Raw genomic sequence first — 24,683 nt, 5'->3', positions numbered from 1 at the left:
GAAACGTAGGTTTGCCTTTCCTTAATCTTTCTTCTAAGATTAGTCATAAGGTGAGTATTGCCTCACGTGTTCCTGTGTTTCTTCGGAATCCAAACTGATCTTCCCCGAGGTTGGCTTCTACTAGTTTTTCCATTCGTCTGTAAAGAATTCGTGTTAGTATTTTGCAGCTGTGACTTATTAAATTGATAGTTCGGTAATTTTCACATCTGTCAACACCTGCTTTCTTTGGGATTGGAATTATTATATTCTTCTTGAAGTCTGCGGGTATTTCACCTGTTTCATACATCTTGCTCAGCAGATGGTAGAGTTTTGTCAGGACTGGCTCTCCCAAGACCGTCCGTAGTTCCAATGGAATGTTGTCTACTCCGGGGGCCTTGTTTCGACTCAGGTCTTTCAGTGCTCTGTCAAACTCTTCACGCAGTATCATATCTCCCATTTCATCTTCATCTACATCCTCTTCCATTTCCATAATATTGTCCTCAAGTACATCGCCCTTGTATAGACCCTGTATATACTCCTTCCACCTTTCTGCTTTCCCTTCTTTGCTTAGAACACATTTACATTATATTGTCAATAATTGATCATGTTTGGTGTTATATATTTCTTTGTTTAGTATTTTGTAACCCTCTTAATTGTCAAATTTATTGCTATTGTCACTGAGCATTACTTTAGTTGTATGTCTAAATTATATGGGTAGATCACGTAACTAATGACGGGGTACTGAATAGAAATGTGGAGAAGAGGAATTTGTGGCACAACTTGACTAGAAGAAGGGATCGATTAGTAGGACAAGTTCTGCAGCATCAAGGGATCACCAATTTAGTGATGGAGGGAAGCGTGGAGGATAAAAATCGTAGAGGGAGATCAAGAGATGAATACACTAAGCAGATTCAGAAGGATGTAGGTTGCAGTTGTTATTTGGAGATGAAGAAGCTTGCACAGGATGGAGTAGCATTGAGAGCTGCATCAAACCAGTCTCTGGACTGAAGACCACAACATGTATAAATGCTTCTGAATGTTAAAGAACATTTTTCAACATAACTTTATCTTCTGACTTTTCCCTCGTGAGATAACATTAATGGAATTTCATGAAACTGTCTTTAAAGGCAAGTAACTGTACTTTCTTCTAAAAGGATTTATCAGAAATTCCACAAACATCAGTTGGCATCTATTTACATGGATTGGCTGTTCTTTCTCTATGCTTTTCCGTAAATAAGGTTCTCACATATTTCATTTTTCGAAAGAGCTTGCACACTTAATTAATTTTGCAGTTATCTTGTTTCTTGTTATACAGATGTAGTAATGAGGGAGTATCACTGACATTTATGTCAATGATTCCATTTGATTGAATTGGTTCTAGGTTTGCTTTCTACAGTGTTCCACATGTTCCATGTAGTGTTATTTCATTATTGATTCTAAGCTACTACACTTTTACTGATTACTTGAAATAACTATTGTAATTCCTATCTTGAGTGTTCAGCACTGAAAACAAATTTCTACATTCTAGTGGAACATGCCAAATGTCCACTAATCTTATTTCTTTGCCAGTTATTGATGACAGTATTCAAATAAAGCATTTTCTAATGCCATTAAGGGTTCCTGTTTTGTGTTCCTGACAAAGTTTCTGTCAAGCATACGTAGTTGAACAGATAACAACAACAGAAATTCTTGGATGGAATAATAAATAAAATAAAGGAAAGGCAACCACTCGCCTATAGCTGACTAATGTGTAGTTCATAGAAACACTCAACAGAATACAATACATCTTTACACTAGTGTTTGAGTTGTTGCTCAAGCAAAAGTACACACATTCACATGCACATGCATGCATACAACCACACAGACACAGATATGCTAGCACCTGTACGGGTGAGTGTTGGGTGTCTGTGTAGTTGTGTGTGAGTGTGTGGTAGAGAAAGAGTAAGAGCTTGAAGGCTTGCGTAAAAGCTATATTCTGTTCATTGTGTCTGTGTTTCACACAGCAGTCGGCTATAGTTCAGTAGTTAATTCATGAAATGTATTACTGTCATTTTTAGTTAATAACCCCATCTAGACTGTAAAGTTTCAAATATGCTTTGCAAAATATGTTACACTTTGCTAATTAGTATAAGCTGGGGGAAAGAATTTTCATTCCTACTTTTTTTCCCCTCTCTCTCTTGATTTTCTGGCAACCCATCACAACTTCTTCTCTTGTGCCGACCTCTTCATTTCAAAGTAGCACTTAACCCAGCAGCCTCAATTATTTGTTGAATATATTTCAAACTTTGTCTTCCCGTACAGTTTTTTATGGCTCTGTCTACTACCATGGAAAGGATTTCCTGATGTCTTAACACATGTCCTATCATCTTGTCCCTTCTTTATGTCATTGTTCTCCGTATGTTCCTTTCCTCACAGATTCTGCAGAGAACCTCCTCTTTTCTTATAAGTCTACCTAATTTACAACATAGCACCACACCTCTAATGCTTCAATTCTCTTCTTTTCCAGTTTTCCCACAGGTCATGATTCACTTTCGTACAACAGTCTGAGAAATTGTGACTGATGTTTGATACTGGTAGACTTATTTTGTCCAGGAATGCCCTTTTTGCCTGTGTTAGTCAGCTTTTTATGTCGTCACGTAGTCCATCATATTTTGTTTTGCTTTCAAGGCAGCAGAATTCTTGACTTCATCTACTTCATGGCCACTAATTTTGAATTTAAATTTATCACTAACCCCATTTCTGATACTCATCATTACTTTTATCTTTCTTTAGTTTATCCTCAGTCAGTATTTAATTCAACAGGTTCTGTAATTCTGCTCCACTTTTGCTGAGGATAGCTGTGTCATCAACAAATCTTATCATTATTATCCTTTCACCATGAGTTTTAATCCCACTCCTGAACCTTTCCTTTCTTTCTGTCATTGCTTCTTTGATGTATATTTTGAACAGTAAGGATGAAAGACTGCCCTGTCTTATACCTTTTTTAATGTGAGCAGTTTGTTCATGATCTTTAATTCTTATTGCTGCTATTTGGTTCATGTGTATATTACGTATTACCTCTCTTTTCCTTTAGCGTACATGTGTTTTCCTGAGAATTATGAACATTTTGCACCATTTTACGTTGTCAGACGGGTTTCTGGGTTGACAAGTCCTATGAAAATGTCTTATTTGCCAAAGATTTGATTCCATTATCAATTAAAATGCGAAAACTGCTTTTCTAGTGCTTTTACCTTTTTATTGGCAAACTGACTGTCACATAACAGATCATCAACTTTCTTTTTCATTTTTGTATGTATCACACTTATCAGCAAATTTGATGCCTGAATTGTTAAGCTGATTGTAAGATAGTTTTCGCTCTTATTTGTCCTTGCTATCTTTGGGATTGTGGGGATGATATTTTTGCAAAAGTCTGGTTGTGTATCACCAGTCCCACGGATATTGCAAACCAACTTTAATAGTGAAGGAATGTTATCTGTGTCTTTTACATCATTTGATCTCCCATTTTCCCTTTTTCTATCACATTATTGGACAGTTCCTTCCCCTTGTAGAGGCCTTTAGTGTACTCTTTCCACCTATCCACTCTTTCCTCTGCATTTGTCAGTGAATTTCCTCTTGCACTCTTAATCTTGACTCCTTTGCTTGTAATTTCACTGAGGGCTGATTTGACTTTTCTATATGCTGAGTTTGCCCTCCCAAGGACCCTTTTTATTTATTTTTTCAACATTTATCCTGCAACCATTTCAATTTAGCTTTTCTGCACTTCCTATTTATTTAACTCCTGAGTGACTGATAGTTACATATTCCTGTCTTTGTCTGAGAATTTTTGTACTTCCTTCCATTGATCAATTGAAGCATGGGTGCCCAAACCCAGGTGCCTGGGGACCACACCACCCTTCTCCCACTTCCCACCAGCTCTCAGCGAAAGGAAGTAACATAGTGTAATCAGGTGGTTGATTTAAAGTCGGTATTATGCAGGTTTTTAACAGGGTTGGAGCTGGAACTTTTTTATGACTACTTGCAAGTCACAATTTGTCTTCCAAAATGTTAATAGTACTCCGTACCCCCAGGTCTAGAGTGCCTTTGAATTGAAGTATTTCTTCTGTTACCCAGGTTTCTTTGCAGTTACGTTCCTTGTTTCTATATCTGTCTGTCCAACTTCTGTAATTGCCCATTTCAGGGTGGGGCCCCCGACAGTGCTGTCAACTTTTTGAAACCATTTTTACCATGATGTAGGCTAACATCCCAGGCTTCATGCCCTGCTGCCATTCATCCTGGTGGCCTCTGACAAAAAGAATTTTGTGCGATGGTCTAACATTTTCAAAAAGGAATGTTACATGGACTGTTTGCATAGTGTAATGGTTGAAGTACAGACCTCGCATGCAAAAGGCTGTGGGTTTGAAATTGGCCAGCTGCTCTGAAATTTTTTATTTTTAAATTTTTATTGAAATGACTTTGATCATGATTTTTATTCAGTTAACTGCTTTAAATCTAATATTTTTTATCATGTCATTTTAATCTTTATATTAACTTTTCATTTGCTCTCATTATTCTTCCTATAAATCTTTTCCCACTTGGATTCTTTGTTCATGTGATTTTAATTATCTTTATGTATTAACTTTAATTTAATTTCTTCCATTTTTATCATCCTATATTTTCATCCATGATATTGCATTCATTAGTTCTGTTCCTCATTTTGCTTGAATTATGTTTCACCTATAATTCCTTCTTTTGTTTAAATCTTCTCCTGCAGGATTGTGTCCATAGTGCAATTACAATTTATGTTTTAAATGGTTGTATGTACGTCTTGTAATGAAAAATACAGTCTTGACACCATTGCACAGTCAGTATAATGAAATTTCATCTTTTGCTTTTCAACATTTCCAGGTATTTGAACATAATGATAACAACAATTTTAGGAAAAGGATAGACTTGCTGAGTTGCTGACAGGCGCAACAAAAAGACTGTTACCATTATAGCTTTTGGCCAATGTCTTCTTCAGCAAAGAAAACACACACACACACACACACACACACACACACACACACATTCACACAATAAGTGCACGTCATGCACACGTGACTACTACCACTGGGAGCTCTGACCAGAATGCGATAATGTTAGATAAACAAATAAATTCACATTCACAAAGATTCTGAGTGTAAAAAGAATGATATGGAGAAAAAGAGAGCAGTTGAAAAAATTAGTGCTGTGATTAAAGTGATGTGGCAAAGAAATACAAATAGAAAAAATCACATTTCAACCAATTACAAGAATAAAACTAAAAATCTAAGTCATTTCAATAAGGGTTTAAAAATGACTTCGAATTCACACCTTTTGCATGTGAGAATCATACTGTAACCATTAGGCTACATGACCAGTTTGTGTAACATTACTATTTTAAAGCCTAGAGCATGACATGATATTCAGGAACATTTTTTTTTCCTTTCATTCTATTACTCACAAATGGCTGCAGGGTGTGATACATGCTATCTTAACATATATCATTGTACCGGGTGATCAAGGAGTCAGGATAAATTTGATAACTTAATAAACCATGGAATAATGTAGATAGAGAGGTAAAAATTGACACACATGCTTGGAATGACATGGGGTTGTATTAGAACAAAACAAAAAAAAAATATCTCTTGTACGCGTCGTTTGGTGATGATCGTGTGCTCAGCCGCCACTTTCATCATCATGCTTGGCCTCCCAAGGTCCCCAGACCTCAGTCCGTGCGATTATTGGCTTTGGGTTTACCTGAAGTCGCAAGTGTATCGTGATCGACCGACATCTCTAGGGATGCTGAAAGACAACATCCGACGCCAATGCCTCACCATAACTCCGGACATGCTTTACAGTGCTGTTCACAACATTATTCCTCGACTACAGCTATTGTTGAGGAATGATGGTGGACATATTGAGCAGTTCCTGTAAAGAACATCATCTTTGCTTTGTCTTACTTTGTTATGCTAATTATTGCTATTCTGATCAGATGAAGCGCCACCTGTCGGACATTTTTTGAATGTTTGTATTTTTTTGGTTCTAATAAAACCCCATATCATTCCAAGCATGTGTGTCAGTTTGTACCTCTCTATCTACATTATTCCGTGATTTATTCAGTTTTCGAATTTATACTGACATTTTGATTCAAAAAGTCAACCCACACCTGGGGACTTTTCCGTGAGACACATGTCCATTCATCTTCAATTGAACTACTTTGGTTTTCAGTAGTGTAGTATCTACAGCCTTAAAGAGCTTTAAACACATATCACCATTACTCTGTACCTGGGTATCCCACTTATTTCCATAGTGATTGAAACCATTACTTTCTTTCCATTTCACGTCACTGACCTCCATTATATCTAAGCTGAGGATTTGCATTTCCTTTTTCATATTTTCCCACTTCCCTACCACATCCTGACTTCTGATATTCCACATATGAGTCATAGGATGTTACCCTTTTGTTGTTGTTTAGCCTTTTTCTCATTGTCACCTTTCCCTTGGCAGTTCCCTTCCAGAGATCCAAACCAGAGAGTAATTTGGAATCTTTTGTCAATGGAAGGATAGTCATGCCTCTTTTTTCCCCTGGTTACAGGCCACACATATCTGCATCCACATGTCACTGATCATCGCTGATTTGCTTTTTCTTGGGATCAGTTTCCATCCTCAGGGGAAAGGTGGTGCTCCCAGACCTCTGTCCATTCCTGTGCCATCTTTAACAAGGCCATTTGTGGATTGAGGGTGACGCCGTACACCAGAAGTCTTTGGCCACCATTGCTGATGATTTTTGTTCAACATATAAGCAGTATTGAGAATCAAACCCAAACCCCTGGTCATTTTGATTACTAGCCAAAGAAGCTATATCAACATGACATCTTAATTCCTGGATAGAAGGCCATTATTTAACTCATTCCACAAACTTTTCAGTCTTGCTGTACAAGTTGTATCAGTGAAAATCTTAAACAGCTGGTCTCTTTAACTGGATTCAAACTCTCTGCTTTAAATTCTGCATCACTAACTGTTGCCTTGCCATTATTTTGTTGTAAACAGCATCAGTAATAACATTTGTTATCATGGACTTCATGAAATTGTTAGCCTTATGCTAAAAAGCAGACTTTTCATTTTGCTGCCTGGTTTCTTCTTCCATAAGCCCTTCAACCATGATGGTTTTAATAACCTCCTGTCTATGAACCAACAAGTTGACTATTTTTCTTATACATATTAGCCATTCTGCTTCTCCTGTTAAAGGTTTTATGTTCTTAAACATCCTTCTCTTGCTCCTATTCACTGCTACTTAAATTTTACATCACTTTATCCATAATTTGTTCAAGTTTCCTAAACTCTTATGTCTCAAAAAAGTACATAGCACTGACTGCAATATTCTTACTGATTAGAATGTAGCACTTGTAAAGAGTTTGTTTTCTCATTTTCCAAATCAAGGAATAACTTTTAAGTAGAAACCATTTTCTAGCTGTAACAAAAGAGCAGGATTTGTGTACATAGCTACATACATATGCTCGTGCTTTTTAAAATATCGTTCACATTTCAGGGTACTGCAATGGCGGATTATTTGTCAAGGTTGCAACCATTGCAGCCTTTAGCAATGCCATTTCAGCACTTCCTGAGTTACCAAACTGATGAAGTCATGGAAAATGGGACGTCACCCAGTGCTGTTAATAATGGAAACAGTAAGCGGTCTAGAGGGCGCCTAGGAGAAGTACGGCTTATCACAGCTGCAGATGGATCGACACTCTTCTCTTGCCCAGAATGCCAGACTGTCCTCCCTGATCGGAACCAACTTGATGTTCATATGCAGGTAAAGTAATGGATATTAATAATTCCATTATGCTCGTTGATTTCTTGCTCCTTCATGAGGCAAGAATGTAAGTTTTTTATGTAAATGCCCATGTTTCTATTAGTTAAGAATGTTATAAAGTTGGAAAACATAATCAGTAGGGCTTATGTTCAAAACTGGAGTTAATAGACTTATAAGTTCTGATGTAATTCTCACTCTAATCATCGTTGAAAAATTTTACTCATATATCAGGAACAAAAACTGTGGAATAATGTTGATATTTTGATTTACATCTTTGAAGTTCACCACTTAGAGATCTGGGTTATTCACAGCTTGTGTGGTACAGAATCCTGGGCCTTTTTAGTACATATTTCTCATTCTGATATCTGAAGAAATCTAAATGGACTTTTAACAAAGAAATGATCATCTTTATATTTTTGCAATTAGTACTCATAAACATTACTTTAACAAATTACAACTTCCATGTTAAAAAGTTGTACAGTGATGTTATTTATTAAATTTCATTTTTGTATGAGGTTGTCTCAAATAAAACTTCTGGTTTTGACAACCATAGCTTTTTAAACTTTTCTTATGGTTCGCAGCTTTCAACTCTTAATTTCATTACAAAACTAAGACTGATTGATGTGCAAGAAAGTAATTATTGGAATGAGAATATCATGATCATCACTTTGTTAAATGTTTCTTTGTAGAAAATATAGTGGCATATTTCCACTATTGCTACTTGCATAAGCATCCACCTGTGTAATGAAGATAAAAGTAGTCCTGCATTCTCAATACCCTTCAGAAGAGCATGCATTGTCTCCAACAATGAATGGGACATAGTTGCTTGTGTACACATTCAGTTTGTCATTATGTCTTAAGAGTCGTTCTAAGCTTACACCACGTACGCATTGTCACTTTATGATAAGGAATATTGCCAGCATGGGAACTTTCCCTCTGAACTGTTGTACACCTCAGCGACGTCTTTTGAACATTTGGCTGCTGTTATGAGATTTTTTGAAAACCTACCTTGTAGTTGTTGCCTGTGGTCAACAACTCCAACCAGTGTCTGCATTTCATTTGTGGAGGTAACAAAGGGACTACTGTTGACAAAGACAGTGTGCATCTCTCTTTACATAATCAATTTGACACCTAGACATCAATTACAAACAACAGAACAAATCCTCTAGCACAATTGTGTGCAAAGCAGTTTGGCAAGGAACCCCTGAAATGGATCCTTGATTAATGGTGTCAGGTCCTCTTCACCAGTGAGTGCAGGATTTGTCTGTAACCTGATGATCATCATAGAAGAATATGGAGACATTCACGTACCAGTGCATGTCTCTGTCATGTAGTTCCACATGTTTAACTTAAAGGTTGGTCAGCCATTTTTTGGGCTGGATGTTCGTTGCTTCTTATTGCTATTGTGGGTAATTTGAGGGCTATGCAGTTTCATGACAGAATCCTCTATCCCAATACTCAGCTTTAAAGGCAATAGAAGGTGGACTGGTTGCAGCAACACTGCTCATTCGTTCAACCACACACACTTTGGAGTTCAATACCCCCACAAGGAAGAGCATAAGTGAAGTAGAGAAACAAATCATCACTTACTTGAACAAATGAAACAGCTTTTATAAATCACTATTCCATACAACAGTAACTGCAGTTAGTATTGACGATAGACCTTTATCAGTAAAGCAGGAAAAAGCGTAGATGTTGGTTTGAACACTACAACACTTTCTTAGGTGAGAGTGAGATTTTTAGATCTTGGAGTATGTGATCACCACATGTACTCATCTATTTACCTATGTTGTCACACATTCTCATGACTGTTTTCAGTTCAAACCAGAATTTATGCTGTAGGGAAACTATCTTTATTCTGCAGGTAGTGTGGTAGTCACAGCTCAGAACACGTGCACTCAGGAATACTGTCAGAAATGTGTTAGCAGTATGTAAACCCCCCAGAATCTGTTCTTATATTTATTCTGTTAATAACAGGTAGCTCAATTTTTAGCAGCAATTGAATTTGTTTACATCAAATACCTAGGTGGCTGTTGAATTTTACTGTGTACGAAAACTGACATATGTGCAGCTGCTGTGTATGTAGGGATCTATGCTTAACAACAGTTCTAGAATGATAAGTCACTCTATTTTAACACAGCTTCTTTATCGTTGAAAAAAAAAAATGTGGTCTCTAGTCCTCACATCACCCATTTTGTCTAGCTGCAATGGAAATATTCACTGTATAATTTACATTCAGATAGATTTAACTGTTCCTGTACTGCCTCGGTGTTATATCACTTATATCCAATTTCGTTGATGCTCATCTTTCCAGTATTCAAGTTTCCATGCAGCATCAATGACTGTCACTCAAGTATTATTCTGTTCTCCTCTTTTAGTACTTATAACTTTTGATGCTTGACTTATATATTAATAAAACTGCATCCACATGTACGTAAATACATCCTATATTCACAATAATTTCAGTCAAACTAGTATTTCCCCAATGATACTAATTTTTTCACCACACCTTGCTCCTCAACTTTGGCCACTCATAACCCACTGAACTGCCTCTCCAGTATCTCCCAAGTGCACACAGTCTAATAGGATACTCACTGACCATTGTCTCGAAACTGCCCATCTGGAGTCTTCTAGAAAGCCAAATATATAGTAGTCACCAGAGGTAGATCATTATTATCAGTTATTAGTACTGCCATCAATAATGATACCCTTTCACCCCAAACCTTCATTTTTTCACAAAATTGTAAATTTTTGACAAAATAATAAAACTTAAATCCTCAGAAAATCCATCCCCTCAACCTAAAATTTCTGGCTAAACCCTCACTCATGGCTTTAAACTATCACAATCTTTTCAGCAACAGTGCACTCCAGCTCTTTCATACTACAGTATTTTATATAAATATTAAATAGTTTGGCTTGAATTACTTTTTTATAGAAGCAAACAATAAGCCATCAAAACACAATACCAGTCAAATTTAAGCACGGTACTGATTTAAGTATGTCTAGTTAGGTACTTTCTATACTCAAGCAAAAACAGATTCATTCATCAAAAGGTTCACATGTAAATCACTAAGTTGTTAAAATATGAAATGTCCATGAATGCAGGGGCAATTCTAGAAGTCGGTCAAGGTGGGGGCTAATGGGGGGGAGAGGGGGGAGAAGGGGGTTGGGGAAAGGAATATCACTTAGTGAAAGGAGAGTTGGGGTCCTCCACCGACAAATTGGTAAAATTTGGTGTTGCTTTAAGTAGTTTGTGGTAACTGTTTTGGAGTTCAGGGTAAAAAATGTGTATTAATAAATAATTAGACACCCATTTTAAGATAAATGATATTTATTAGGTTAGACTGTAAGTTATTTGACACTCTTATTCTTTTGTTAAAATGTGTTTGAAATACATTGCAACCTATATTACTACATAATTATAAAAAAAAGATTGAATCTGTTGGAGTAATATATTCGTTGATTTCTAAAGTCATTTTATCCAGTGTAATACGATACTCCAACTGGGGGGGGGGGGGGAGGGGGGCTATAGCCCACAAGGCCACCGCGCCCCCCCTCTCCCCTCTCCTTGCAATCGCCCCTGTATGAATGTTACAAAATCGTAGTTACATTCCACAAAATGTAGATATACCAACACTTGTATTAATATTGACAAGATACACAAGACACAAGTAGACAAATATGACATTTAAAAATTTTAAATAAGTTCCCCCTTAAGTGAAAATCCTTTTTCAGAACCTTTGAATTAGCAATTTGAATAATAATGAAAACGTATCCCTCTAAGAACCCCTTTTTCGAATCAGACATCAAATAAACTATGCTAATTCGGTAGAACCTTGGCATTTATATACAGGGTGATTATAATTAAACTTTTGCTACATGAGCCGGTGTAGACAGAAAACTAGTTACTCTATGAGTACCAAGCTTTGTAGGAATGGAAAATAAACAATTTTTTCAGCCTTCAGTTGCAAGTTAATTTTTACTCGTTTACCTAGGTTTCAATTCCAGTAATGGAATCTTCTTCAGAACCTATAAATTAAACCACATACGGACATATATTACTCACTGAAATGCATCATCAGTCTAATGATTGAATAATAAAGAAATCGCGATACTTACAAAAAATTAAATTATTTTGAGAGCCAAACACTGGTCATGTCACAGATTAAAAATTAAAACAATAAAGACGCATAATCATAAGATTATGTCTGTCAAGATTAAAACCATTAAGGCGAACGTAGACGGAGCTACGCCGGCCAGGTTCTGAAGAAGATTCCATTATTGGAATCGAAACCTAGGTAAACGAGTAAAAATTACCTTGCACCTGAAGGCTGAAAAATTTGTTTATTTTCTATACATATACGGTTGCTGACCCGCTGCATTATCTTAAAGATTTGTAAATTTGTAGGAATGATGTTCAGATTGTGCACTACAGGATTTGCGTTAGAGAGGTCTCTCTTCTGCACTGTGTTTGAAGAACTTGATTCAGAAGTTTGAATTAACTGGTGATTTGGAAACTGTTCCTGTGAAAGGCTGATGGCCTGTTGCACCACAAATTTTTGAAGACATTGTTGTTGCAGTGACTGAGAATGCTGTATACAATGTGTGATCTTCAAGCTGTGAACAAGCTGTGTCATGACAGCTGAACAATCTATTGTCCACTGTTCAAAAAGTGCTGCAAATGATTGTGAAATGGAATCTCTAGTGGGATTCCAGGCTGTCGTGGATGCAAGTTGTCACCACATTGAGCAATGTTTGTAACCTGGAATGTAAACATGGTGTGCATTTAACAAATGCACACTCTCATTGGGAATTAAAATGTGTTTTTTTCAATGGTTTGTTTATTATTTCTTTTCAGCATGTCCTTACAAATACTTCCACAAAATTTCATTGCCATACAGTCACTCATTTTTCATGGTGGCCCTCTCAAATAGCAAAAATTTAATTATAACCACCCTGTACGAAACAAAATGTATGAAATTTATTCTTTATAGTAACCATTTCTTTTGTTGGCTAGTCTCTAAACTGTTTGATGATGAAGTAATAATCCAAAACAGAACATCATAATTGCAAGAGAGAAAAATTTATTCGATACAGCAATTTTTTGAGTGTTTGCTGAAAGGAAACACACGTCTACATATAAGTGACTCTATGAACTCTCACTTAATACGATATTTTGTCTTTTAGTCTCTTAAGTGAGCTTTTAAAAGCACAGCACAAACACTTTTGCTAATTGTTGCATCAAACCTGAGTATCTCTCCTGCAAATGCTCGGCTGTTGTCTCACCAGCTGGCTTCCTCAGTGCAATGACATTGTTCCCCACTGGTCATTGGTCTCGTACACTTCGCTGCATGTGCGCCATAGCCGTTACAGCTCTGGTCAACTACTCTCATAAATGAAGTCATTTGTCGCCATACATGCAACAATTGGGTCTGGCCTCAGCATTGATTCTCACCATACAGCTCACTCAGGGGAAAGTTAGTCAGACAAAAGTGTTACACCCATTATTGTTATCAGCCACTATTAGGCGTCCGCAGCTCGTGGTCGTGCGGTAGCGTTCTCGCTTCCCGCGCCCAGGTTCCCAGGTTCGATTCCCGGCGGGGTCAGGGATTTTCTCTGCCTCGTGATGACTGGGTGTTGTGTGATGTCCTTAGGTTAGTTAGGTTTAAGTAGTTCTAAGTTCTAGGGGACTGATGACCATAGATGTAAAGTCCCATAGTGCTCAGAGCCACTATTAGGCATAAAGCCATTTTTTTGACACTTGGCCTAGGTATTGCTACTTAAAACTAAACACAATAATTTTAGAGTGCGATATTGTTGTGGTTAGCATTCATGAATCAGTTCACTACAAAACAAACATTAATCATTGTCACTGTTTTTGTCGCAGCTACTGCACTGATCATCCATTCTATTATACCTACAGACAACATCTCCTGCTGTTCCTTTTCTACAGCTTTCTTTACTTGTGGTGTAGGGTATGGACAGCAATAGAAAGAAGTTTTATGTGATCTGATCTTTATCCTATATGGTGGTCCTTTAATATTGCCCAGTGACATCGAAAAACAGATTTTCATACTTGAACAGCATATTACATAATTTATCTTTTACATCATCTCCTACTGATTTTGTTAACAATTTATTGTCTTATTTAACAAAACATCATCTGAATGATTTTGTACTCTGATCCCTTCACATATTTTGTCTTGTCAGTAATTTGCAGCTCATCTATCCTTACTTCACATATTGTGGCAAAGTTAGCATCTTTCATAGTACTCATCTTTCTATTAAACAGGATTGTCTCTTTAGTAGTTTCATTATTTATTTTCATGGCTTCACTACCAATATTCAAACTTACTACATGCTCTGACATCAAATTGGCGGCTCTAATACTCACAAAGCTGCAGATTCGCTTTCACATTAACATTATATGTAGACTCTCCAGCTTCAGCTTCCAGTAATGTTTTCTTCTTGAGAGGCTTACTTTGCCCTTCTGTAGCTCCCACAGTCTTGACTCCACCATCTGGTAAGTCAGGAATGTCTGTGTCTTTCTTCAAAGATTTATCATAGAAATTCTTTCAAACTGCTATCACTTGACTTCTATAATCCAAAGAATACAAGTTTCTTTTCCACACACATTTTCTTCAACAATATGGGTAATGGCTTCCTGCTTAACTGTTCTTTCTTCTTCATAAAGTAATTCTTCCTTTTCATCACTTAGACCTTCTGCTTTAATCACAGTGACTCATTTCTGTTGTTGTCTCCAGTCTCTGTTGAATAATTTGCAGTGTTGTAGCTGTTTGAAAACAATGACCCTTTTTGCAAAGTTCTGAACAGAGTCCTGTTGCAAACTACAGCTCATTTTCTGACACTTCATGTATTTCTTGTTTCTGTTGGTTTGGGGGCCTTCGTTCATCAAATAGTTCATGCTCCAAATTTGATAAGTTATTTTCTCTCCACTGAAGAAAAAGAAAAAAAAAACCATACTGACTGTCATTGAATCTTCTTCCTTGAAATAGTGGTTGATGATTCCATTGCAGTCTTTGTGTCTTCCTTTACATCAGTATGTTGTTATCTCTATGCCAATTTCGTTCTGGCTCACTATTATTGTTAACTTGCTGCAGTGAATCTCTAAAAGTTCTGTAGTTTTCTCTTCTATGTTCATTCTCTGTCTCTCTGCAAATTTGCCTTCTGATCAGCTGTTTCGATAAAATTTTCTGCTACGTGCTATTGTATCTCAGAAAGAAGATGCCTTACAACCTAATTGATGACATCCTACTCTTCATGGGGTTTATCTAAGTGCCAGTTCTTACCTACTTCCTTTCCCAAGAATTCTGTTAGTGTTCCATCAGCTTCTTGTGACCTTATTTTATTGTACAACCCATCTATAATGAAAGCCTGTGTGCTTCAACCAGTACTTTGTGGAAAAGCTTGCTTCAAATTCAGCACACATCATTTTTCTTTTATCTTGTTGGATTCCCCTGTCATATGCATCTCCATTCAAGTGTTTAACAACATACGAGATATTCTCAGCTTTGGTGCATGCCGGTGGCAAGACACCTCTAAAAGTTGTAATGAATGTTGCAGGGTACATCTCCTTAGGTTTGAATCTGTTTAACAGCATGCTATGAGGGAAACACATCTACATTTGCCCACCATTGCTTATGTCACAGCTGCACACCCACGGCGGGCTGATACATGTATTTGTTTAAGGAGGTAACCTTCATACCCTTTCAGGTTGCATCTGAGTTGACTAGTCTGGCTCAGCGTGCTGCTTTTGCTGAAGGTCACACCTCAGCTGCTTTTCTCATCAGCTCAGTAATTTCGGTCACCAGCATCAAAAGCTTTCCTCATTTCATGACCACTTTCCTGCCCGTTCAAATCAAGAATTGGGATGTCCACCTCGGCAGCTGTGTGGTCAGCATGGAAAATTGCTAACCACAGAGGCCTAATTTAATTCCCAGATGGGTCTGAGATTTTTTTTTATTTTTATTTTTTTCCAGGGGCTTTATTAACTACGCCTTCATAACGTTGAGTAAGAACTTGCCTTTCCCCTTTGATCTGCTAAATTATTTTATTCTGCATTTCCTTTAACTGTCCATCTGTACTATTTTTACTTTCTTTGGGTCTAACAACAAAATCTTCTTGATATTTTTAGATTTATTAGCAAGATTACCTTGACCCTTCTCTATGCTTTTTTATTACTTCGTGCAAATGTTTGGATTCTGTGAAAGTAATCACATCACACTAGGAAAATCTACTGCCAGTGGTTGGTCCCTTTCTGTTTCCTGTTTAGGCTTTAGAATTACATCAGTTTTGCTATATTCCATGTAATCTGAATCTACCAACATATTTTCCTTTGTATCCTCTACTTACGCTATGTCTATGCTTGTCATATTAGCCACCTTATGTTTGTCATCCATCTTGTATTTTTTACGACACAACATAAAAAATAATCCTAACACAGCGCAATAGATTAGCCACACAATATTGTTTTTGATACTTGCACTACGTTGTTCGCACTATTAGCATCAATACAGTGCCATGGAATACTACAACATTGACCTAATCATATGCCACACTTACCTTGTTACGGCCATGGTTGCATAATATTGCAGATGTGAACGTTCTGCAACTGTTCATTCTTGCATACATCCAAATGCTGTGAAAATACTCCTCACGTATTTACAGTTATACTGTTCATGTTTGAGGTCTGTTAAAATAAAAAAAACGGAACGTTTGTAATTTTGCACCAGTGGTGTGTTGGAGCGAAATCAGTTGGCATCCCTGCACATACCTGTGTTTAAGGTGTAACTGCTGGAAGTTTCACTGTTGTATTGTCTGTTAGTTATTGTTCAGTGGTGTGTGAGTAGAAAGATGTGTCACACAATTTGCAAATTTCGATGCACAGAGACACACCAAATGATGCAGGAAACCTATGGCGATAAGTGATTAAGCTGTGCTCAGTGTTACAAATGGTTCACATGATTTAAAAATGGCTGGACAGAAGTTAAAGCTGACCCTTGTTTAGTATGCCCCTTGATGTCTACCAATGGTGCTCATGTCAGTTACATCAATGAAATCGAGCATGCCAGTCAAAGACTGACTGTCCAAGATATTGCAGAAGAATGCAGCATGTCAGTTGGATCATGTCGAAATCCTGACATAGCATAATGGAATGCATCATGTTGCTGCCAGGACCTTCACCTTGCAATCTGTGAAGAGCTTTTGGATCGTGCAAATGAGAACGAGTTGTTCCTTAAGAGAATCACAGCTGGTGATGAGACGTGGGTCTATGGTTATGATGTTGAGACTAAGGTTCAATCTACACAATGGGTCGGGAAATGTTCTCAAAGACCTAGAAAAACTCATCAGGTCAGGTCACATGTCAAAGCCATGCTGATACTTTTCTTTGACTTTGAAGGAATAGTTCTTCATGAATTCATGCCACAGGGACAAACTGATAACTGATGGTATTATCTGGACATGTTGTGATGCCTGCAAGAAAATGTGAGAAGGAAATGGTCTGAAATGTGGCAAGGCAATTCATAGCTCTTACATGACAATAATGCACCCACACATTCATCCCTGATGGTGCATGGCTACAGCACAGAAAATGAAATCACTGTACTGCCTCATCCTCTGTAATCTCCTGACCTGGCCCCTGCAGACTTTTTTTCCTTGTTTCTAAAGTTGAAAACCACATTGAAAGGATGAGGATTTGTAATGATAGAAGAGAGAAAAGTAAATTCGCAGGCAGCACTTCGTGCAATCTGGCAAGAGACGTACTAAGACTGTTTCCGGAAGTTGAAATGACACTGGGAGCTGTGTATCAATTATGGAGTAGAATATTTTGAGGGAAACCATGCACATTAAGTAAAAGATAGGCACAGAAAAATTTTGTGGACAAAGTTCGGGAATTTTTTGAACATACCTCGTATATTGTTCCAGTTCACTTTTGTGGCATATTTGTCTTTATTCATTGTCCATGATTACTTCTTCACTAAAGATTACAACCTTTTCACATGCGCCACATATAAACCCCCTCTTATTTATTGTTAAATTTATTCTCTTAATGACAGTTCACTCAGTTTTTTAGCAGTAATCGGACAAAAGAAAGGAGAGGTGTTTACATTACATGCATTGGTGACTGTTGAGTTTTACTGACCAATGCACAGCTTCCTACATACATAGGGAACCATGCTCAACAACAATACTAGAATGATAAAAGACACTCAGTTTTAACACAGCTTTTTGTTCTTGGAACAAGTATGTGGCCCCCAATCAGTCTCACATCACTCATTCTGTCTAGCCACAATGAAAAGGTTCACCATGTAATTTACTTTCAGAAAGATTTAACTGTTGCTCTAGCTCCATCAGTAAGTTATATGACTTCTTCCGGTATCCTATTATGTCGACAACATGCCTCACAATTTCCAAGTTACCATGCAGCATCACTGCCTGCCACTCTCATATTACTCCGGAGTTTTTTTTCTTTCTTACTTACAATTTTTGATTCTTCACTTACAAATTCACAAACCTTCCCCCATATGTGCACAAACACATCCTGTATTCACAATAGTTCACATAACATCAACAATATTAACTTTTTCTGCCTCTAAACTCTACCTCAACTATCACCTTTGGCCACTCGTAACACATTGAACTGCATCTCCTAAGCTCCCTGACCATTGGTGCGAAACTGTCCCAACTGGAATGTAGTCACCACAAGTTGGTGTAATGGTTGTAAGGAAATGAATCTTTCTCCACTTTCTAAAGCTGGAGAGAGATAAAGTTCAGAGAATTCAGTAATAACAGTAACCAAAAAATTTAGATTAAGATCCCAAAGTACTATAGATAATGAGCTGTTGGTAATAAATATGCTACAGATGGTGCTAAAAAAAGGAAAACAAATAGAAAATAAAGGCAGATAATTGGAGGGGGGGGGGGGGGAAAAAAAGTGTGGGTTGTCTGTGAAGGAAATAAAAGGGGAAACATGAAACAAGGAAATCAAAAATAAAATATTTGTCTTATGAATCAAGAAACCTTGTTGCAAACTATATGTTCCAGACACATTTCGTCTTCTTCAGTGGATATAATAGTATTTCGTTTCTCCGATCATAATCTGCATTTCCTTCAATCTGGTCACAGATTAGAAGTCAGTCACCTCACTAATAAAAACATTGATATATTTTTGTGTCACAGTCTCTTTATTTTGTATTTTCATATTTTGTAAGAGCCACTGTGAAACATCACTACTGGTGTGACAATAACTGCAGATTTTTCTTATGAGAACTATCAGTGATTTCTGTTTCAACTCTATTCACTTGGTATCCTACAACCCCTTTCCCTTAAATCTTCCGTGATCCACTCCAAATAAGCTGTAAACCAAAAATCCAATTGTCTGAATGCCTAGAACTCTTTAGTCACTCCCTAACAGCTATTAATATTAATTTTGTAACAAGTTTCCTGAATTAGGGACACAACCATCGAATGGAGTGCAGAGAGAGTGATAACACAGAATGGAAATAAAATATGGGACAAACAAAGGCTGTATAGAGAATGGGGAAGACTAGTGTATGAGCGTGCTTCAGAAGTAATGAAAAGAAATTATCTCACAAGATATTTGTCTTGTATAAAGCAGAAGTATATTGTTCATTGTGGCCAACAAAAATATTGTCTCTATTGAGATTGCAATTGAGTGTAATGGTGAAGTTATCTGGTCACAATTAACTGGCTTAGGTGAACTTAAGTCAATCATTTAATATTTTTACCAGCCACCTAATTCCTCTGTAACACTTATAGAATCATACAAAGAAAGCCTAACTTCTTAGTGAAGAAACATCCTAGCCATGCAATATTAGTTGGTGGTAACTTCAAACTGTCTAAGCATAGACTGGGACGTCTATCGATTCTTTGTAGGTGACATGGACAGAACAGTCTTGAGAAGCAGTTCTGAACCTGTTTTCCGAAAATTGTCTTGAGTAGCTATTTCAACAACCCACATGAAATGGAAATATGTTAGACCGTGTATCTAAAGACAGACTTGACCTTGCTGACAGGATCAGTATAGAGACAGGGTTTAGTGATTGTGACATCATCATACTGATGTTGGTTATTTTTATAGTTAATAAATTCATCAAGAAGGCTAGGAGTGTATTTATACTGGAAAGAACAGATAAACAGTTGTTCACATCCTACTTAGACAGTGAAGGAACATCATTTACTTCCAGTATGATGAACATAGGGGAATTACGGGCAAAGGTTAAAGTGATTGTAAATCATACTCTGGAGAAATAACATTCTCGGTAAATGGATTAAGGTGGAAAAAATCTACCATGGTTGTACAACAGAATTCAGAAAATGTTGAGGAAGCAGAGATTTTTGCTGTCATGGGTCAAAAAAGAACTTTGAAATGTCGAGAAGGAAAAGTTAGTAGAAATTCATGTGTCTGTAAAAAGATCAATTTGTAAACCGTACATTAATGTAGTAAAGGATCTTACTGAGAACCTAACAAAATTCTGGTCCTACATAAAACCGCTTAGCAAGCTGAAGGCTTCTGTCCAGTTAGTCATTGACCAGTTTGGTGCAGCAATAGAAGACAGCAAAAGGAAAGCTGAGGTTTTAAACTTCATGTTTAAAAATTATTCTTGCAGAGGATCATACAGACATATCATTATTTGACTGTCACACAGACTCCTGTATGGAAGAAGCAACTTAATGAGTTGAAACAAATAAATTGCCAGGTCCAGACAGAATTCCAGTTCGGTTTTACAAGGAGCACTCTAGAGCATTGGCCCCTTAGTTAGCTTGCATTTATTGTGAATCTTTCATCCAGTGCAAATTCCCAAGCAACTGGAAAAGGTGGTTCTTGCATATAAGAGAAGAGTAAAAGAAAGGACCTGCAAAATTTCAGGGCAATATCTGTAACATCAGTATACTGTAGAATTCTTGAAGATATTAAGTTTGAATATAATAAAGCAGAAAAGATTCAGCACACAAATCAGCACAGATTTAGGAAACATTGCTCATGCCACTCAGCTTGTCCTTTTCTCACACAATACCCTGCAAACCATGAATGAAGGGCAAGAGGCAGATTCCATATTCCTAAGTTTCCGGAAAGCATTTGACACAGGGTCTCACTGCACTGGTAATGAAAGTACAAGCATACGAAATAGGTTCCCAGATATGAAAGTGCCTCGGACTTCTTAAATAATAAAACCTAGTGTGTTGTCCTGACGGCGAGTGCTCATCAGAGACAAGGCTATTGTCAGTAGCGCCCCAGGGAAGTATGATAGGACCACTCTTCTTCTCGGTATACATCAGTGATCTGATGTATCAGGTGAGCAGCAATTTGCAACTGTTAACTGATGACAGTGTAATGTACAAGGAAGTGTTATTGTTGACTGACTGTAGAAATGACTTAAACAGAATTTATACTTGGTGTGACGAGTGGCAGCTTGCTGTAAATGTATAAAAATTTAAGTTAATGCAGGTAGGTAGGAAAAACAATCCTATGATGCTTGATACAGTCATGTCAATTAAATATCAAGGGGTAATGTTGCAATGCAGTATGAAATGGAATCAGCATGTAAGGAAGGTAGTAGTAAGACAAATGTGTGTGTGTGTGTGTGTGTGTGTGTGATGTATCTGTTATGACAGTGTGACGAAATTTGGCATTAATGGGCCATGGCGGCAGTCGTCCATCGCAAGTGCTAACAGCACGACATCGACTGCAGAGCCTGTCCTAGGCTTGTGACCATATCGGTTGGATGCTAGACGACTGGAAAACTGTGGCCTGGTCTGATGAGTCATGAGTTGGTAAGAGCTGATGGTAGGGTTTGAGTGTGGCACAGATCCCATGAAGCCATGGACCCAAGTTGTCAACAAGGCATTGTGCAAGCTGGCGGTGGCTCCATAATGGTGTGGGCTGTGTTTACATGGAATGGCCTGGGTCGTCTGGTCCAACTGAACCAATCTTATATTTGGCTACTTGGAGACCATTTGCACCCACTCATGGACTTCATGTTACCAAGCAATGATTGAATTTTTTTGGATGCCACCAGGCCACAGTTGTTCATGTTAGGTGTGATGAACATTGTGGACAATTTCAGTGAATGGTTTGGCCTCCCAGATCGCTCAACATGAATCCCATTGAACATTTATGGGACATAATCGAGAGATCAGCTTGTGCACAAAATCCTGTACCAGCAACGCTTTTGCAGTTATGGGCAGTTATAAAAGCAGCATGGCTCAATATTTCTGCAGTGGACTTCCAACATCTTGTTGGGTCAATGACACATGAGTTGCTGCACTACACCAGGCAAAAGGAAGTCCGACACAATGTTAGGAGGTATCCCATCGGTGTGTGTGTGTGTGTGTGTGTGTGTGTGTGTGTGTGTGTGTGTGTGTGTTTATGTTTGACCTAATGATAACATTGGAAGTTCCAAGTTCCCTGATGCTCTTCATGGATGATGCTGTCTTATACAGAGAAGTCACAATGCTAGAAAATTGTAATAAAATGCAGAAAGAGATGCAGATGATCGACACTCAGTGCGGCGAGTGGAAATTGACCTTCAACATAAAAAAAATGTAATTTATTGCAAATAAATAGATAAAAAAAACCTTCATTGTATGATTATACATTTGCAGAGAAATCACCGGAAGCAGTTACATCCATAAAATATCTTGGGAGTTCACATACTCAGTGATTTAAAGTTGAATGACCACATAAAATTATTCTCAGGTCAGGTATATGCCAGAGTGCGAGATTCATTGGAAGCATCCTCAGTAAATGTAGTCCACCAACAAAGGCAGTGGCTTACAAAACACTTGTTCAATCAACACTTGAGTGTACTCGTCAGTTTGCGATCCTCATGAGACAGGATTAAGAGAGGAAATAGTGAAGATTCAAAAAAGAATAGCAGCACATTTCATTAAAGGTTGATTCAGTAAGTATGAAAGCATCATGCAGATGCTATAAGAGAGGCATTCTGCATCACAGTATGGTCTACTGCTAAAATTCCAAGAGTGTACGGTCCTAGAAGAGTCAACCAGTATATCCTTCATTCTATGTATATCTCACAAAAAGACCATGCGGATAAAGTTAGAGTGTTTCCAAGTCCACACAGGGACTTATCGGCAATAGTTCACCCCACAAACTAACACTCTTAAGACGAAAAAATTATGCACAATGAAGGAATTATCCAAGTGGGATGGAAATCAGTAGGTGTGATGTACTTGTAGAGAGAAACAAAATGATTATGATTCCAGAAAAATTGGAGGATTTGCTTGAGAGCAAGTCTGTAACACATTGATGCACCTCTAGCCCTTATCCCTGCAATTATTTGGTTTGGCATTGATTGATACAGCTGTTGGATGACCTCCTGAAGAGTAGCTGGTAGTAGTGGCCTGCCCATAATGCTCCAGATGTTGTCAATTGGGGAGAGATCTCCACACATCTTTGGCCTGGAATCTTATTGACTCTTTGAAAAATCTGTAAATTTTACCCCAAGTTTTCCTTTCATTAATTACACAAACCAATTTCTTGGCTGTTGTAGCTTCAGATCTAAAAGAGAACTTGCAATACTTGTTGCATAAGAAATTTTTAAATTGAAATAGTATCAACACATTGAGTTGCAGATGGGCACAATGAAAAGACTGTTACATATAAGCTTTTGGCCAAAGGCTTCAGAAAAGAGAAACACACACTGCATTAGAGGTGTGCTTGCTTGTGTGAATGTTAGTGCGTTTCTCTTTTCTGAAGAAGGACTTGATGGAAAGCTTATATGTAACATTCTCTCCATCATATCTGTCTGCAACCCAGTGTGTCATCTTTATGGTGAGTAGCCATCTTTTCTTTTCATTGCATTATTTAGTGCTCAGATAAACATTGCACCATTAAGAATGAAGCCCCACTGTGATTGCTGTTCCTGGGCACAGTATTAGTTTGTTGCTGTTTGTAAGCAGCTGGAAGTTACTCTGGCGACTTTCAAGCTGCTTCGAAAGGGCATGTTGGGGGAAATACCAAGAGATTTGCACCAGAGATACTGAAGGTAACTCAAGTACCACAATTTCCAATGGATACTGTCTCATCTGCAGGAAGTACAGGATCTATCACCACCAGTCCACTTGACTGTGAATGGCATGTTATTGGTATGTCTAGAGATCCTGTACAGAGGAAGCAGGGACCAAGGAGAACTCGGTGACACCTAAGGACTGAGGATGACATGGTGGCTGATCGGTACCATTGGACCTTCAGGGCCTGTTCGAATGTTGAAGACACCCATCCTCCTAACCAGTGAGTCTGATGTGCTGTTCTCCACTGAAACTGAACCTGAGCCTATGAGACACAATTCATCTGTTGAGAAATCTGCTGTGTCACATATGAAGGGGAAGCAAATGCAAAAGATAGGAGTCTGTCAATCATCGGCAGTTCATAGTGTGCACTCTGCATGGGTGCATTGAGATCCCATTCGACATGTTGAACAGGCTATTCTGACAGCCACTGAGGGAACAAAGTACAATTTATTTTAAATTAGATGACTCTCCATCCATTCCAATTAATGATAGCTGCAAGAGATGCTGAAATATTAGCATAGAATTCAAAGATGGTGCCCACTGTTGAAATGATTAAAATCTTAGTGTTCACAACAAACTCCAGGTGTTTGCATCAGTCCTAAAAATCAGTGGAGTTCATATCATACTAGGTGGTTAAAACTTGAAAAAAAATTAGATGTTCATGTAGAATTACTGGCCAGGAGATTCATTCTGGGGTTGTTCGGATGCCTAGTGCACATCTTTTTGATGCAACTTAAGCAACTTGCACATTGAAGCTAAAACTTGAAATTGACAGCCTGTCAATCTAAGCGACCTTGGTAAGATAGGCAAA

General features: G+C 37.8%; 1 protein-coding gene across 1 annotated transcript in view; it reads left to right on the top strand.

Annotated features, from left to right (window-relative positions):
* LOC124544707 (gastrula zinc finger protein XlCGF48.2-like) overlaps positions 1–24,683 on the top strand; it is an 89,709-nt gene that overhangs the window by 50,152 nt on the left and 14,874 nt on the right. Inside the window, exon 3 of the mRNA XM_047123352.1 lies at positions 7,529–7,795. Within this exon, the coding sequence (XP_046979308.1) occupies positions 7,529–7,795 (267 nt within the window). The remainder of the gene's footprint in view (positions 1–7,528; positions 7,796–24,683) is intronic.

This window comes from Schistocerca americana, chromosome 8 (assembly GCF_021461395.2).
Source record: "Schistocerca americana isolate TAMUIC-IGC-003095 chromosome 8, iqSchAmer2.1, whole genome shotgun sequence".
Taxonomy (NCBI): Eukaryota; Metazoa; Arthropoda; class Insecta; order Orthoptera; family Acrididae; genus Schistocerca; species Schistocerca americana.
The sequence above is the reverse complement of the archived record's forward strand: the minus strand, read 5'-3'. Positions and strand labels throughout refer to the sequence as shown.